At 43.0% G+C, this 12640-nt stretch overlaps 3 protein-coding genes across 9 annotated transcripts in view; all 3 read right to left on the reverse strand.

The window, feature by feature from the left end:
- Nucleotides 1-12640, reverse strand: part of LOC109878377 (protocadherin alpha-C2-like) — a 203640-nt gene that overhangs the window by 92208 nt on the left and 98792 nt on the right. Inside the window, exon 1 of one of the 7 annotated variants that reach the window (XM_031789993.1) lies at nt 381-2884. The exons of the other annotated variants lie outside the window; for them this stretch is intronic. Coding sequence (XP_031645853.1) covers nt 381-2750 — 2370 coding nt within the window. The 5' untranslated portion in view covers nt 2751-2884. Of the gene's footprint in view, nt 1-380; nt 2885-12640 lie in introns of those variants that run through there. 7 annotated transcript variants of the gene reach the window in all.
- LOC109910132 (protocadherin alpha-4-like) lies at nt 3380-6184 on the reverse strand. Its single transcript, XM_031790004.1, has one exon. The coding sequence runs from the start codon at nt 6062-6064 to the stop codon at nt 3569-3571; it is 2496 nt and encodes an 831-aa protein (XP_031645864.1). The 5' UTR covers nt 6065-6184; the 3' UTR covers nt 3380-3568.
- LOC116353663 (protocadherin alpha-7-like) lies at nt 6990-12535 on the reverse strand. The gene is made up of 5 exons (XM_031791318.1): nt 10009-12535; nt 9132-9252; nt 8181-8303; nt 7342-7949; nt 6990-7001 (listed from the first exon to the last, which is right to left on the reverse strand). Exons 1-5 carry the CDS (start codon nt 12385-12387, stop codon nt 6990-6992), a joined length of 3243 nt encoding a protein of 1080 aa, XP_031647178.1. The 5' UTR covers nt 12388-12535.

Here is a 12640-nt window from a genome sequence, read left to right on the forward strand (position 1 = left end):
AATCACAAAATATACAAATTGATTGTTAGATGAAAAATACACATCTTTCAAAACAAACTTCGTAAATCACTTGAATGAATGACTTGCACTTTCAACGACGAAAATCATGTATCAAAATAGGCCTCTGCCCCTGAAAACCATTATAGCAACTTTGACAGATTCCGGAATTTCACAGCAATGTCCAAACAACAATTCGTCTGACGTCAAGCCAATATTTAACACATGTTCTCAAACGATATATTACAGCACAGCTACTACCATATAAACGAACTGAAATCATGATACCATATACGTTTTTGCCAAATGTCTGTCATTTTGAAAACTGCTACAATACGGAACGTTTTGAGACACAAAAGCAAAGAATTGCCCATAGATCTTACCTTCTCATTGTGGGGTAATGTCTGAGTCCTGTTAAACGTGTCATTTCCATTAATACTGATCAGTTCTGCATCTGCAGGTGGATACGGAGCGGGGAAAACCACTACGTCACTCTTCAGTGTGTCTGAGCTGAAACACACGTCATACTGCTGAGTAGATTTAGAGTAAGACCAGCTTCCGTCAGGGTGTGTGGTGATCATTGGGGCGCTGTACCTTCTGAAACTGTCCTCTTTCCTGTGGCATTTTACAGCTATTAAACTGATGAGGCTCAGTAAAAATATCACTGACACCGAGGCAATGGCGATCAACAAATACAGGTTTAAATCAGAGAAGTTCTCCTCCTTTCTCGGCACATTTCTGAATTGAGTCTGGATTTCACCTGTACTTTCAACCACCACTACATCAATACACACAGTCGCTGACAGTGAGGGTTCTCCGTTATCAGAAACCAACACGACCAACGGGTGAGTTTTCAGGTCATTGTCACTCATTCTCCTCTTAGTCCTTAGTTCCCCGGTGCTGGTTCCGATTCGGAAGAGGTTGGTTCCCTTGGGCTCAGAGATGTGATAAGAAAGCAGCGCATTGTAGCCAGAGTCGGCGTCTACAGCCCTGATCTTGGCCACAAAGTAGCCCGCTTCAGCAGAATAGGGAACGTTCTCAGTGTTAACGGAGCCGTGCTCAGAATAGGGCGCGAGAATCCCAGGACTGTTGTCATTCTCATCCAGGATAAAAACGTTCACAGTCACGTTGCTGCTGAGTGGAGGAACACCAGAGTCTGTGGCCTGAACTTTGAACTGGAAAGTTTTGATCTCCTCATAGTTAAAAGACTGCAGACTGATTATATCTCCAGTATCTGAGTTTATATTTACAGATGATGATATTGAAACACTTTTATCTAATAACGAATACGTCATCATTGCATTTTCATCTGAATCTGGGTCAAAAGCAAACATCGTGTAAATGACGTCTCCTACCGGACTGTTCTCTTTCACATAAACATTAATCACGGGTTCTGAGAATAGAGGAGCGTTGTCATTGACATCAGAAACGTGTACTGTAATAACGCTGGTGCTGGAGAGAGGCGGGGTCCCTTCATCCGTAGCTGTGATAGTGACATTATACTGAGAAGCGCTTTCTCTGTCAAGAGGCCCGTCAACCACTAACGAATAATAGTTTTTGTAGTTCGATTTCAATTTGAATGGAACAGACCCAATAATATTACAGTTAGTGAGTCCGTTCTTACCTCCGTCTTTATCAGTTACTGTCACCAAGGCAACTACTGTCCCTATCTCATCATCCTCTTTGACTGGGCTCATGAGGGACGTCACTGATATTTCAGGGACATTGTCATTGACATCAATAACTTCTACTAACACTTTGCAATACGTTTTCCGTGAGGAGTGCCCTCGGTCCATCGCCTCAGCCCGAATTTCATAGGCGGCAGTTACCTCATGGTCCATAGTTTTCTTAACAGTAATTATGCCTGTATCTGAATTTATAGCAAATGTATCCGAGTGGCTTAAACTACCTCGACCTATTAGTGAGTACATAATCTCGCCATTTACGCCCTCGTCAAGATCCGTCGCGGTGAGAGTTATTATTGCTGTACCAGATGAAACGTTTTCAGGAACGCTAACCTTATAAAGTGGTTTGCTAAATGAAGGTGCATTATCATTAACGTCTTCCACATTTACTGTGATCATTAATGTCCCGGATCTTGGAGGTTTTCCTCCATCTACAGCGGTCAGTGTGAGCTGGATAACGGGCTGTTTCTCTCGGTCTAAAGCTTTCTGCAGCACTAACTCAGCAGACACACTCTGCTCTCCACCGCTCTGTACATCCAGGGAGAAGTGTTCATTTGGGCTCAGCTTGTAGCTGTTTACCGAGTTACTGCCCGTATCTGCGTCATTCGCTATCGGTAGTGGATATCGCTCACCGGGAAATGCCGCCTCGGTGATATTAAGTACATGTATTCTTTCGAGGAAAGATGGTACATTATCATTTATGTCTAAAATATCAATTTCAACCTGGTGCAGCTGTGTAGGATGGCTCAATATGGCTTCTATATTTAAGGAGCACTTCACCGTATTTGGACAAAGCTCCTCTCTATCTATCCTCTCCTCAACGAACATAATTCCTGTCTTCAAATTTGCCTCGAAATACCTCTTACTATGTCCTGATACAATCCTTAGACCCCTCGACTCCAATTCCTGAACATTAAGGTTTAAATCCTTAGCGAGATTCCCCACAAACGTGCCTTTGTCAACCTCCTCTGAAACGGAGTAAGAGATCTGCGCTGCAGACCAGTCAAATAAACAAAGCAACGCGACGCACTGAATCCAAACACTTTCTCTTTGTCTTCGACGACCCATCGTTAATGGGGCAAAACAACTGAACCCAAGTAATGGTTTTGTACCCACGAAAACTCGAATATTCCGTTATATGTCAGAGATCTGTACAGCCCTGCCCTCTCCGTCTCACCACCATTCGAGAGTTTCTCTTCACAATACGCTCGAGACTGGTGACTGACGCAGTTGGTTTTTTTTTGAGAGAGAGAGAATTAGATTCTTAGGATATTAATGACTTCTCTCCCATCTGTGGTCTATAGCGACACCATGTGTTACTATTGATTTATTTTCGTTTCATTTTATATACCATAGTATGACTTATTGCGATAGTAACCACATGTTAAAATATAACTGGGAGAAACCAGCGAGCAACGTTGACTCAAATGTTAATCAATCCCTTCATGCATCAAATAGTTCAATTCGAATACACGTACTCATGATAGGTAGTACAGATGTGGGAACAAACAATGGGAACACTTCAAATGAGACTTGGTAGTCGTACACAGTGGCGGAGTTGAAAGTGGACACGATCAAAGCTTTCGAGCAGTCAAGAAACCAAATAAAGTATTATTGACTTAAAAGAAACGGAATCACAAAATATACAAATTGATTGTTAGATGAAAAATACACATCTTTCAAAACAAACTTCGTAAATCACTTGAATGAATGACTTGCACTTTCAACGACGAAAATCATGTATCAAAATAGGCCTCTGCCCCTGAAAACCATTATAGCAACTTTGACAGATTCCGGAATTTCACAGCAATGTCCAAACAACAATTCGTCTGACGTCAAGCCAATATTTAACACATGTTCTCAAACGATATATTACAGCACAGCTACTACCATATAAACGAACTGAAATCATGATACCATATACGTTTTTGCCAAATGTCTGTCATTTTGAAAACTGCTACAATACGGAACGTTTTGAGACACAAAAGCAAAGAATTGCCCATAGATCTTACCTTCTCATTGTGGGGTAATGTCTGAGTCCTGTTAAACGTGTCATTTCCATTAATACTGATCAGTTCTGCATCTGCAGGTGGATACGGAGCGGGGAAAACCACTACGTCACTCTTCAGTGTGTCTGAGCTGAAACACACGTCATACTGCTGAGTAGATTTAGAGTAAGACCAGCTTCCGTCAGGGTGTGTGGTGATCATTGGGGCGCTGTACCTTCTGAAACTGTCCTCTTTCCTGTGGCATTTTACAGCTATTAAACTGATGAGGCTCAGTAAAAATATCACTGACACCGAGGCAATGGCGATCAACAAATACAGGTTTAAATCAGAGAAGTTCTCCTCCTTTCTCGGCACATTTCTGAATTGAGTCTGGATTTCACCTGTACTTTCAACCACCACTACATCAATACACACAGTCGCTGACAGTGAGGGTTCTCCGTTATCAGAAACCAACACGACCAACGGGTGAGTTTTCAGGTCATTGTCACTCATTCTCCTCTTAGTCCTTAGTTCCCCGGTGCTGGTTCCGATTCGGAAGAGGTTGGTTCCCTTGGGCTCAGAGATGTGATAAGAAAGCAGCGCATTGTAGCCAGAGTCGGCGTCTACAGCCCTGATCTTGGCCACAAAGTAGCCCGCTTCAGCAGAATAGGGAACGTTCTCAGTGTTAACGGAGCCGTGCTCAGAATAGGGCGCGAGAATCCCAGGACTGTTGTCATTCTCATCCAGGATAAAAACGTTCACAGTCACGTTGCTGCTGAGTGGAGGAACACCAGAGTCTGTGGCCTGAACTTTGAACTGGAAAGTTTTGATCTCCTCATAGTTAAAAGACTGCAGACTGATTATATCTCCAGTATCAGAGTTTATATTTACAGATGATGATATTGAAACACTTTTATCTAATAACGAATACGTCATCTTTGTATTTTCATCTGAATCTGGGTCAAAAGCAGACATCGTGTAAATGACGTCTCCTACCGGACTGTTCTCTTTCACATAAACATTCACCACGGGTTCTGAGAAACGAGGAGCGTTGTCATTTACATCAGAAACGTGTACAGTAATAACGCTGGTGCTGGAGAGAGGCGGGGTCCCTTCATCCGTAGCTGTGATGGTGACATTGTACTGAGAAGCGCTCTCTCTGTCAAGAGGCCCGTCGACCACTAACGAATAATAGTTTTTGTAGTTCGATCTCAACTTAAAAGGAACAGACCCAACAAGCTTACAGTTGGTGAGGCCGTTTTTACCCCCATCTTTATCAGTTACTGTCACCAAGGCGACCACGGTCCCAATCTCAGCATCCTCTTTGACTGGGCTCATAAGTGACGTCACCAATATTTCAGGGACATTGTCATTGACATCAATAACTTCAACTAACACTTTACTGTGTGCACTACGGGGGGAGGAGCCTTGGTCTGTCGCCTGCACTCGAATTTCATATGCAGGACTTCCCTCATAATCCAAATTCCCCCTGACTATAATTTCACCTGTTTCTGAATTGATATCAAATAAAACAGACGGGTTCAAGTTTGCACGTTTGATAAAAGAATATTCAATCTTACCGTTAAACCCTTCATCTAAATCTGTGGCAATGAGTTTTATTACTACAGTTCCAAACGGAGCATTTTCATTTACTCGGACCTTATACAGCGGTTTGCTAAAAGTGGGAGAATTATCATTTGCATCAATCACATTGACAATGATCTGTAAAGTCCCGGATCTAGGAGGTTTTCCTCCATCTATAGCGGTCAGTGTGAGCTGGATAACGGGCTGTTTCTCTCGGTCTAAAGCTTTCTGCAGCACTAACTCAGCAGACACACTCTGCTCTCCACCGCTCTGTACATCCAGGGAGAAGTGTTCATTCGGGCTCAGCTTGTAGCTGTTTACCGAGTTACTGCCCGTATCTGCATCAACTGCGAGTGGAAGTAAATATCTTTCGCCCTTTGATGATGACTCAGATATATTAAATGTGTGCAATGTTTCATCAAAGGCCGGCGCATTGTCATTGATGTCTAAAATATTCACCTGTATTCGGTGGAGAAGCATAGGGTGGCTCAATATGGCCTCTATGTTTAAAGAGCACTTTACCGTATTCGGACAAAGCTCCTCTCTGTCGATTCTCTCGTTAACATACAGATTCCCCGTTTTCAAATTAGCCTCAAAATACCTCTTACTATGTCCCGATACAATCCTTAGACCCCTCGACTCCAGTTCCTGAACATTAAGGTTTAAATCCTTAGCGAGATTCCCCACAAAAGTGCCTTTGTCCACCTCCTCTGAAACGGAGTAAGAGATCTGCGCTGCAGACCAGTCAAATAAACAAAGCAACGCGACGCACTGAATCCAAACGCGTTCTCTTTGTCTTCGACGACCCATTGCTGCTCGTATAAAACAAATTATATCAGAATTAAAGTCACATAGGTCCTATCCATTAAAACCACAAAAAAATACGTTATGCTAGAGATCCACACAACCCAGCCATCCGTCTCACGATCATTCGACTGCTTCTCATGACAATGCGCTCGGGACAGGCGTCGATTGTATTTCATTCAGAGGAGGAGTCTTGGATTATCAGTGACTTCTCTCCGATCTGTGGTCTACAGCGACACCATGTGTTGCTTTTTGATTGTTTTTTATTGATATCACTGACTTTTGTGATGGTAGTCAGGAAAATGCCAAATATGACTGTATATTAATCAGTGACCAGTGTCTCATATCTGAAACCATCACGCGATATCGTCGAATTTGAATACATGTGCTAGTGATAAGAACTGCCTAATGTGAAGTGAAAAACATGTAATGATTAAATGACTGCACTTAGTCAGGCAGAAACGGTGTTGATAAAGGTCTGTAATAAGGACAGCTTTTAGGGAGTCAATAAACCAACTTGATTGTCTATATAGGAAACTGCCATATGTCGTTTTCAAGGGGGAGACAAGTAGAGAGAAAAATATATATATTTAAACCAACTTTTTACATCACTAGAATAGTCAAATTCCACTGTCAACACATACTAGCAAAAACCCAAATAGTCCTTTACCACCCAAAACAGAAGACCAATGACCATTTCAGCACCATGGACAGTGACCTCCCGTTCGAGGAAAAGGTTATTTTGCACATTGACGTGGCTATTTATGCAAATATATATGTAATTTTATGACATCAAAAACTAAATTGACCATGAAAACACATATCATACCTATGAATGAAACATAAATATTAGTATTGTCTACTACTCTTACCTCCTCTTTGTGGGGTAATGTCTGAGTCCTGTTAAACGTGTCATTTCCATTAATACTGATCAGTTCTGCATCTGCAGGTGGATACGGAGCGGGGAAAACCACTACGTCACTCTTCAGTGTGTCTGAGCTGAAACACACGTCATACTGCTGAGTAGATTTAGAGTAAGACCAGCTTCCGTCAGGGTGTGTGGTGATCATTGGGGCGCTGTACCTTCTGAAACTGTCTTCTGTCCTGTGGCATTTTACAGCTATTAAACTGATGAGGCTCAGTAAAAATATCACTGACACCGAGGCAATGGCGATCAACAAATACAGGTTTAAATCAGAGAAGTTCTCCTCCGTTCTTGGCACATTTCTGAATTGAGTCTGGATTTCACCTGTGCTTTCAACCACCACTACATCCATAGATACAGTCGCTGACAGTGAGGGTTCTCCGTTATCAGAAACCAACACGACCAACGGGTGAGTTTTCAGGTCATTGTCACTCATTCTCCTCTTAGTCCTTAGTTCCCCGGTGCTGGTTCCGATTCGGAAGAGGTTGGTTCCCTTGGGCTCAGAGATGTGATAAGAAAGCAGCGCATTGTAGCCAGAGTCGGCGTCTACAGCCCTGATCTTGGCCACAAAGTAGCCCGCTTCAGCAGAATAGGGAACGTTCTCAGTGTTAACGGAACCGTGTTCAGAATAGGGCGCGAGAATCCCAGGACTGTTGTCATTCTCATCCAGGATAAAAACGTTCACAGTCACGTTGCTGCTGAGTGGAGGAACACCAGAGTCTGTGGCCTGAACTTTAAACTGGAAAGTTTTGATCTCCTCATAGTTAAAAGACTGCAGACTGATTATATCTCCAGTATCCGGGTTTACATTAACCATTGTAGACAGCGGTGCTGATTTGCCGTTACTCTCTAAGAATGAGTAGGTCACTTGGCCATTTTCATTGACGTCAGAATCAAGTGCAGACACAGTTTTAATGACGTCTCCTACCGGACTGTTCTCTTTCACATAAACATTAATCACGGGTTCTGAGAATAGAGGCGCGTTGTCATTTACATCAGAAACGTGTACAGTAATAACGCTGGTGCTGGAGAGAGGCGGGGTCCCTTCATCCGTAGCTGTGATGGTGACATTATACTGAGAAGCGCTCTCTCTGTCAAGAGGCCCGTCGACCACTAACGAATAATAGTTTTTATAGTTTGTCTCCAGTTTAAATGGGACTTTATTCACAATATCACAATCCACAATTCCATTTTTGCCATCATCTTTATCGAGGACTGACACTAGAGCGATGGCGGTGCCCACCTTACTGTCCTCCTTCACTGTGTCTAAGAGTGACGTCACAGTGATCTCAGGGGCATTGTCATTCATATCCATAACCTCTATCAATAATTTAGAGTGAGATGTCATGGGGGGTTGTGCCCCGTCATGAGCTTGTATACGGAGCTCAAAAGCATTGTCTTTCTCGAAGTCAATATTTCCTTCTACTGTTATCAATCCAGTCCGTTGATTAATTTGAAAAATGTTCATCACATAATCTTGGTCTTTTTGTCTTAGGGAGTAAACGATTTCACCATTTGTTCCTTCGTCTGCGTCTGTCGCATTCAGAGTTATTACTGTCGTGCCAATTGGAATGTTTTCAAAAACACGAGTCTTGTACAAATAACTGCTAAAAACTGGAGCGTTATCATTGATGTCCAAAACATTAACTACAATCTCTGATGTGGCCGACCTCGGTGGGTTTCCTCCATCAATGGCCGTCAGTGTGAGCTTTATAACAGACTGTTTCTCTCGGTCTAACGCTTTCTGCAGCACTAAGTCAGCAGACACACTTTCTCCTCCCTTATGGACCGCTAAAGAAAAATAATCATTTGTGCTCAGCTTATATGTGCCCAATGCATTTCTCCCACTATCGATATCTGACGCTTCAGACAGTGGGAACCTCGCCCCTGGTAAAGTGTTTTCTGTAATGTCTAAGACCTGTGCCTTCGTAGTAAACGACGGAGCATTATCATTAACATCTAAAATAGTGATTTCTAGACGATAAAGCTTCAACGGACTGTTTATAACGGCCTCTACACTGACTGTACATTTCGGAGCCTTCACACAGAGCTCCTCTCTGTCTATTCTCTCATTTACATAGAGAACACCAGTCTTTAGATTTACCTCGAAATACTTTCTCTTGGACCCGGTGACAATCTGAAACATACGCGACTCCAAATCCTGGACATTGAGGTTTAGATCCTTAGCGATATTTCCCACAGAAGTCCCTGGGTTTACCTCCTCCGAGACGGAATAGGAGAGCTGCCCGCACACCGCTTCCCAGTAACACTCCAGCAACACAAGCAATACATACGTCACAATAGAGCTCCTTCTGTTCGGTAAAGACATACTTCCATCGAATGTCAGCAACGCATAGATCCGAAAAGATTAGTATCCTTGAAAAAATCTTAGCATAGAAAATATATGTATAAAATCCAGCTGAATTTCTAAGCGGTAAACACCGGTATGGCCTGAGACAACCGTCTCTCTCTCTCGTCTTGCGTCTCTTTTTAACAAAGCCACCAAAAATCTCCCCACTCTCTGAAACTGGGAGGGACCTCGAGACACGAAATAATATCTCAATGCCACGGTCAACAGTGACGCCACGTGGGGAATGTACCAGCTTACAGCAACTCAGAAGATCCCAATACATTCCATGACACCCATCCAAACACAATAGAAGCATGACGACCATCACTTCTGAGCAGCATGTATGTGATGTTTCATATGATATGCTACAAAACATAGTCAGGGCAAAAAAAGCGTATCCAGTGCATTACGTGAAACAACAGGCAAAAGCAGGTAGCTAAGACGGTGACAGATTTCAGAACCATGGGCAGCGCCTATATGTTTCTCTTGACAGCGAGCAAAAGAGTACGGCATTTTTCCAACTTGTACCAGCTATTATTTAATTGAACATGCAAATGAGATAGAAGAAAAGTTCAACTTCATCCAAATACATTGAGGGAAAACAACAAAACGACAAAAAAAGGCTGATTAAAGGATGGATTTCTGGGTTAAGTGAAACTATAGATCTTATCTTACCTTCTCATTGTGGGGTAATGTCTGAGTCCTGTTAAACGTGTCATTTCCGTTAATACTGATCAGTTCTGCATCTGCAGGTGGATACGGAGCGGGGAAAACCACTACGTCACTCTTCAGTGTGTCTGAGCTGAAACACACGTCATACTGCTGAGTAGATTTAGAGTAAGACCAGCTTCCGTCAGGGTGTGTGGTGATCATTGGGGCGCTGTACCTTCTGAAACTGTCTTCTGTGCTGTGGCATTTTACAACTATTAAACTGATGAGGCTCAGTAAAAATATCACTGACACAGAGGCAATGGCGATCAACAAATACAGGTTTAAATCAGAGAAGTTTTCCTCCTTTCTCGGCACATTTCTGAATTGAGTCTGGATTTCACCTGTACTTTCAACCACCACTACATCAATAGACACAGTCGCTGACAGTGAGGGTTCTCCGTTATCAGAAACCAACACGACCAACGGGTGAGTTTTCAGGTCATTGTCACTCATTCTCCTCTTAGTCCTTAGTTCCCCGGTGCTGGTTCCGATTCGGAAGAGGTTGGTTCCCTTGGGCTCAGAGATGTGATAAGAAAGCAGCGCATTGTAGCCAGAGTCGGCGTCTACAGCCCTGATCTTGGCCACAAAGTAGCCCGCTTCAGCAGAATAGGGAACGTTCTCGGTGTTAACGGAGCCGTGCTCAGAATAGGGCGCGAGAATCCCAGGACTGTTGTCATTCTCATCCAGGATAAAAACGTTCACAGTCACGTTGTTGCTGAGTGGAGGAACACCAGAGTCTGTGGCCTGAACTTTAAACTGGAAAGTTTTGATCTCCTCATAGTTAAAAGACTGCAGACTTATTATATCTCCAGTATCTGAGTTTACATTAACCATTGTAGACAGAGGTGGTAATTTGCTGTTACTCTCTAATAATGAGTAGGTCACTTGGCCATTTTCATTGACGTCAGAATCAAGTGCAGACACGGTTTTAATGACATCTACTGGACCGTTCTCTTTAACATAAATATTAATCACGGGTTCTGAGAAGCGAGGAGCGTTGTCATTTACATCAGAAACGTGTACAGTAATAACGCTGGTGCTGGAGAGACGCGGGGCCCCTTCATCTGTAGCTATGACGGTAACATTATACTGAGAAGAGCTTTCTCTGTCAAGAGGCCCATCAACCACTAACGAATAATAATTTTTGTAGTTTGTCTCTAATTTAAAAGGGACCTTATTCTTGACCTCACATTGAACCGCTCCATTTTTGCCACCATCTCTATCGAGGACGGACACGAGAGCAATAGCAGTACCCATCTTGGCGTTCTCCTTCACTGTGTCTAAGAGTGACGTCACAGTGAGCTCAGGGGCATTGTCGTTGAGGTCCACCACCTCTACCAACACTTTACAGTGAGCTGCCATCGGGGGCTGGCCTCTGTCACTCGCCTGCACATGAATCTCAAAAGCAGGACTTTCCTCAAAATCAACCGCGTCTTTAACTGTGATTGTTCCCGTTTTAGAATCGATTTGAAATCTCTCTAATATATGATCTTGGCCTTTAGTTCTAAGAGAGTACACTATTTCACTGTTTGTGCCCTCATCGATATCATTTGCATTCACATTTATTACTGTTGTTCCTATGGGCACGTTCTCGAAAACACGAGTCTTATACAAAGAGCTACTGAATATAGGACGGTTATCATTAATATCTAAAACATTTATTTTTATTTCTGACGTGCCAGATTTCGGTGGATTTCCTCCATCAACAGCGGTCAGTGTGAGCTGAATAACGGGCTGTTTCTCTCGGTCTAAAGCTGTCTGCAGCACTAACTCAGCAGACACACTCTCTCCTCCTTTGTGAATATCAAGAGAGAAATATTCATTAGGACTAAGCTTGTATGTGCTAACAGTATTCTTTCCAACATCGCCATCAGACGCTTCTAAAAGAGAGAATTTCGCTCCCGGTAATGTACTCTCAGCAATGTCCATACTTTGTGACTTTTCAGCAAAATACGGAGCATTATCATTAACATCTAAAATAGTTATTTCTAGACCGTAAAGCTTCAAAGGACTGTTTATAACGGCCTCTACACTGATTGTACATTTCAGAGCCTTCACACAGAACTCCTCTCTGTCTATTCTCTCATTCACATAGAGAACACCAGTCTTAAGATTTACCTCGAAATACTTTCTCTTGGACCCGGTGACAATCTGAAACATACGCGACTCCAAATCCTGGACATTGAGGTTTAGATCCTTAGCGATATTTCCCACAGAAGCCCCTGGGTTTACCTCCTCTGAGACGGAATAGGAGAGCTGCCCGCACACCGCTTCCCAGTAACACTCCAGCAACACAAGCAATACATACGTCACAATAGAGCTGCTTCTGTTCGGTAAAGACATACTTCCATCGAATGTCAGCAACGCATAGATCCGAAAAGATTAGTATCCTTGAAAAAATCTTAGCATAGAAAATATATGTATAAAATCCAGCTGAATTTCTAAGCGGTAAACACCGGTATGGCCTGAGACAACCGTCTCTCTCTCTCGTCTTGCGTCTCTTTTTAACAAAGCCACCAAAAATCTCCCCACTCTCTGAAACTGGGAGGGACCTCGAGACACGAAATAATATCTCAATGCCACGGTCAACAGTGAC

The sequence above is a fragment of the Oncorhynchus kisutch genome, linkage group LG15, assembly GCF_002021735.2.
Source record: "Oncorhynchus kisutch isolate 150728-3 linkage group LG15, Okis_V2, whole genome shotgun sequence".
Taxonomy (NCBI): Eukaryota; Metazoa; Chordata; class Actinopteri; order Salmoniformes; family Salmonidae; genus Oncorhynchus; species Oncorhynchus kisutch.

What these genes read in the sequence shown, in the direction of transcription:
- LOC109910132 (XM_031790004.1), bottom strand. Translation starts at nt 6,064, where the DNA reads ATGGGTCGTCGAAGACAAAGAGAACGCGTTTGGATTCAGTGCGTCGCG.
- LOC116353663 (XM_031791318.1), bottom strand. Translation starts at nt 12,387, where the DNA reads ATGTCTTTACCGAACAGAAGCAGCTCTATTGTGACGTATGTATTGCTT. An exon ending in CATTACCCCACAATGAGAAG is followed by an intron (nt 9,253 to 10,008) that starts GTAAGATAAGAT and finishes GTGTTGCTGGAG; the next exon opens with TGTTACTGGGAAGCGGTGTG. An exon ending in TGTCCAGGATTTGGAGTCGC is followed by an intron (nt 8,304 to 9,131) that starts GTATGTTTCAGA and finishes AATTATTGATAG; the next exon opens with AGGTTATGGATATGAATGAC.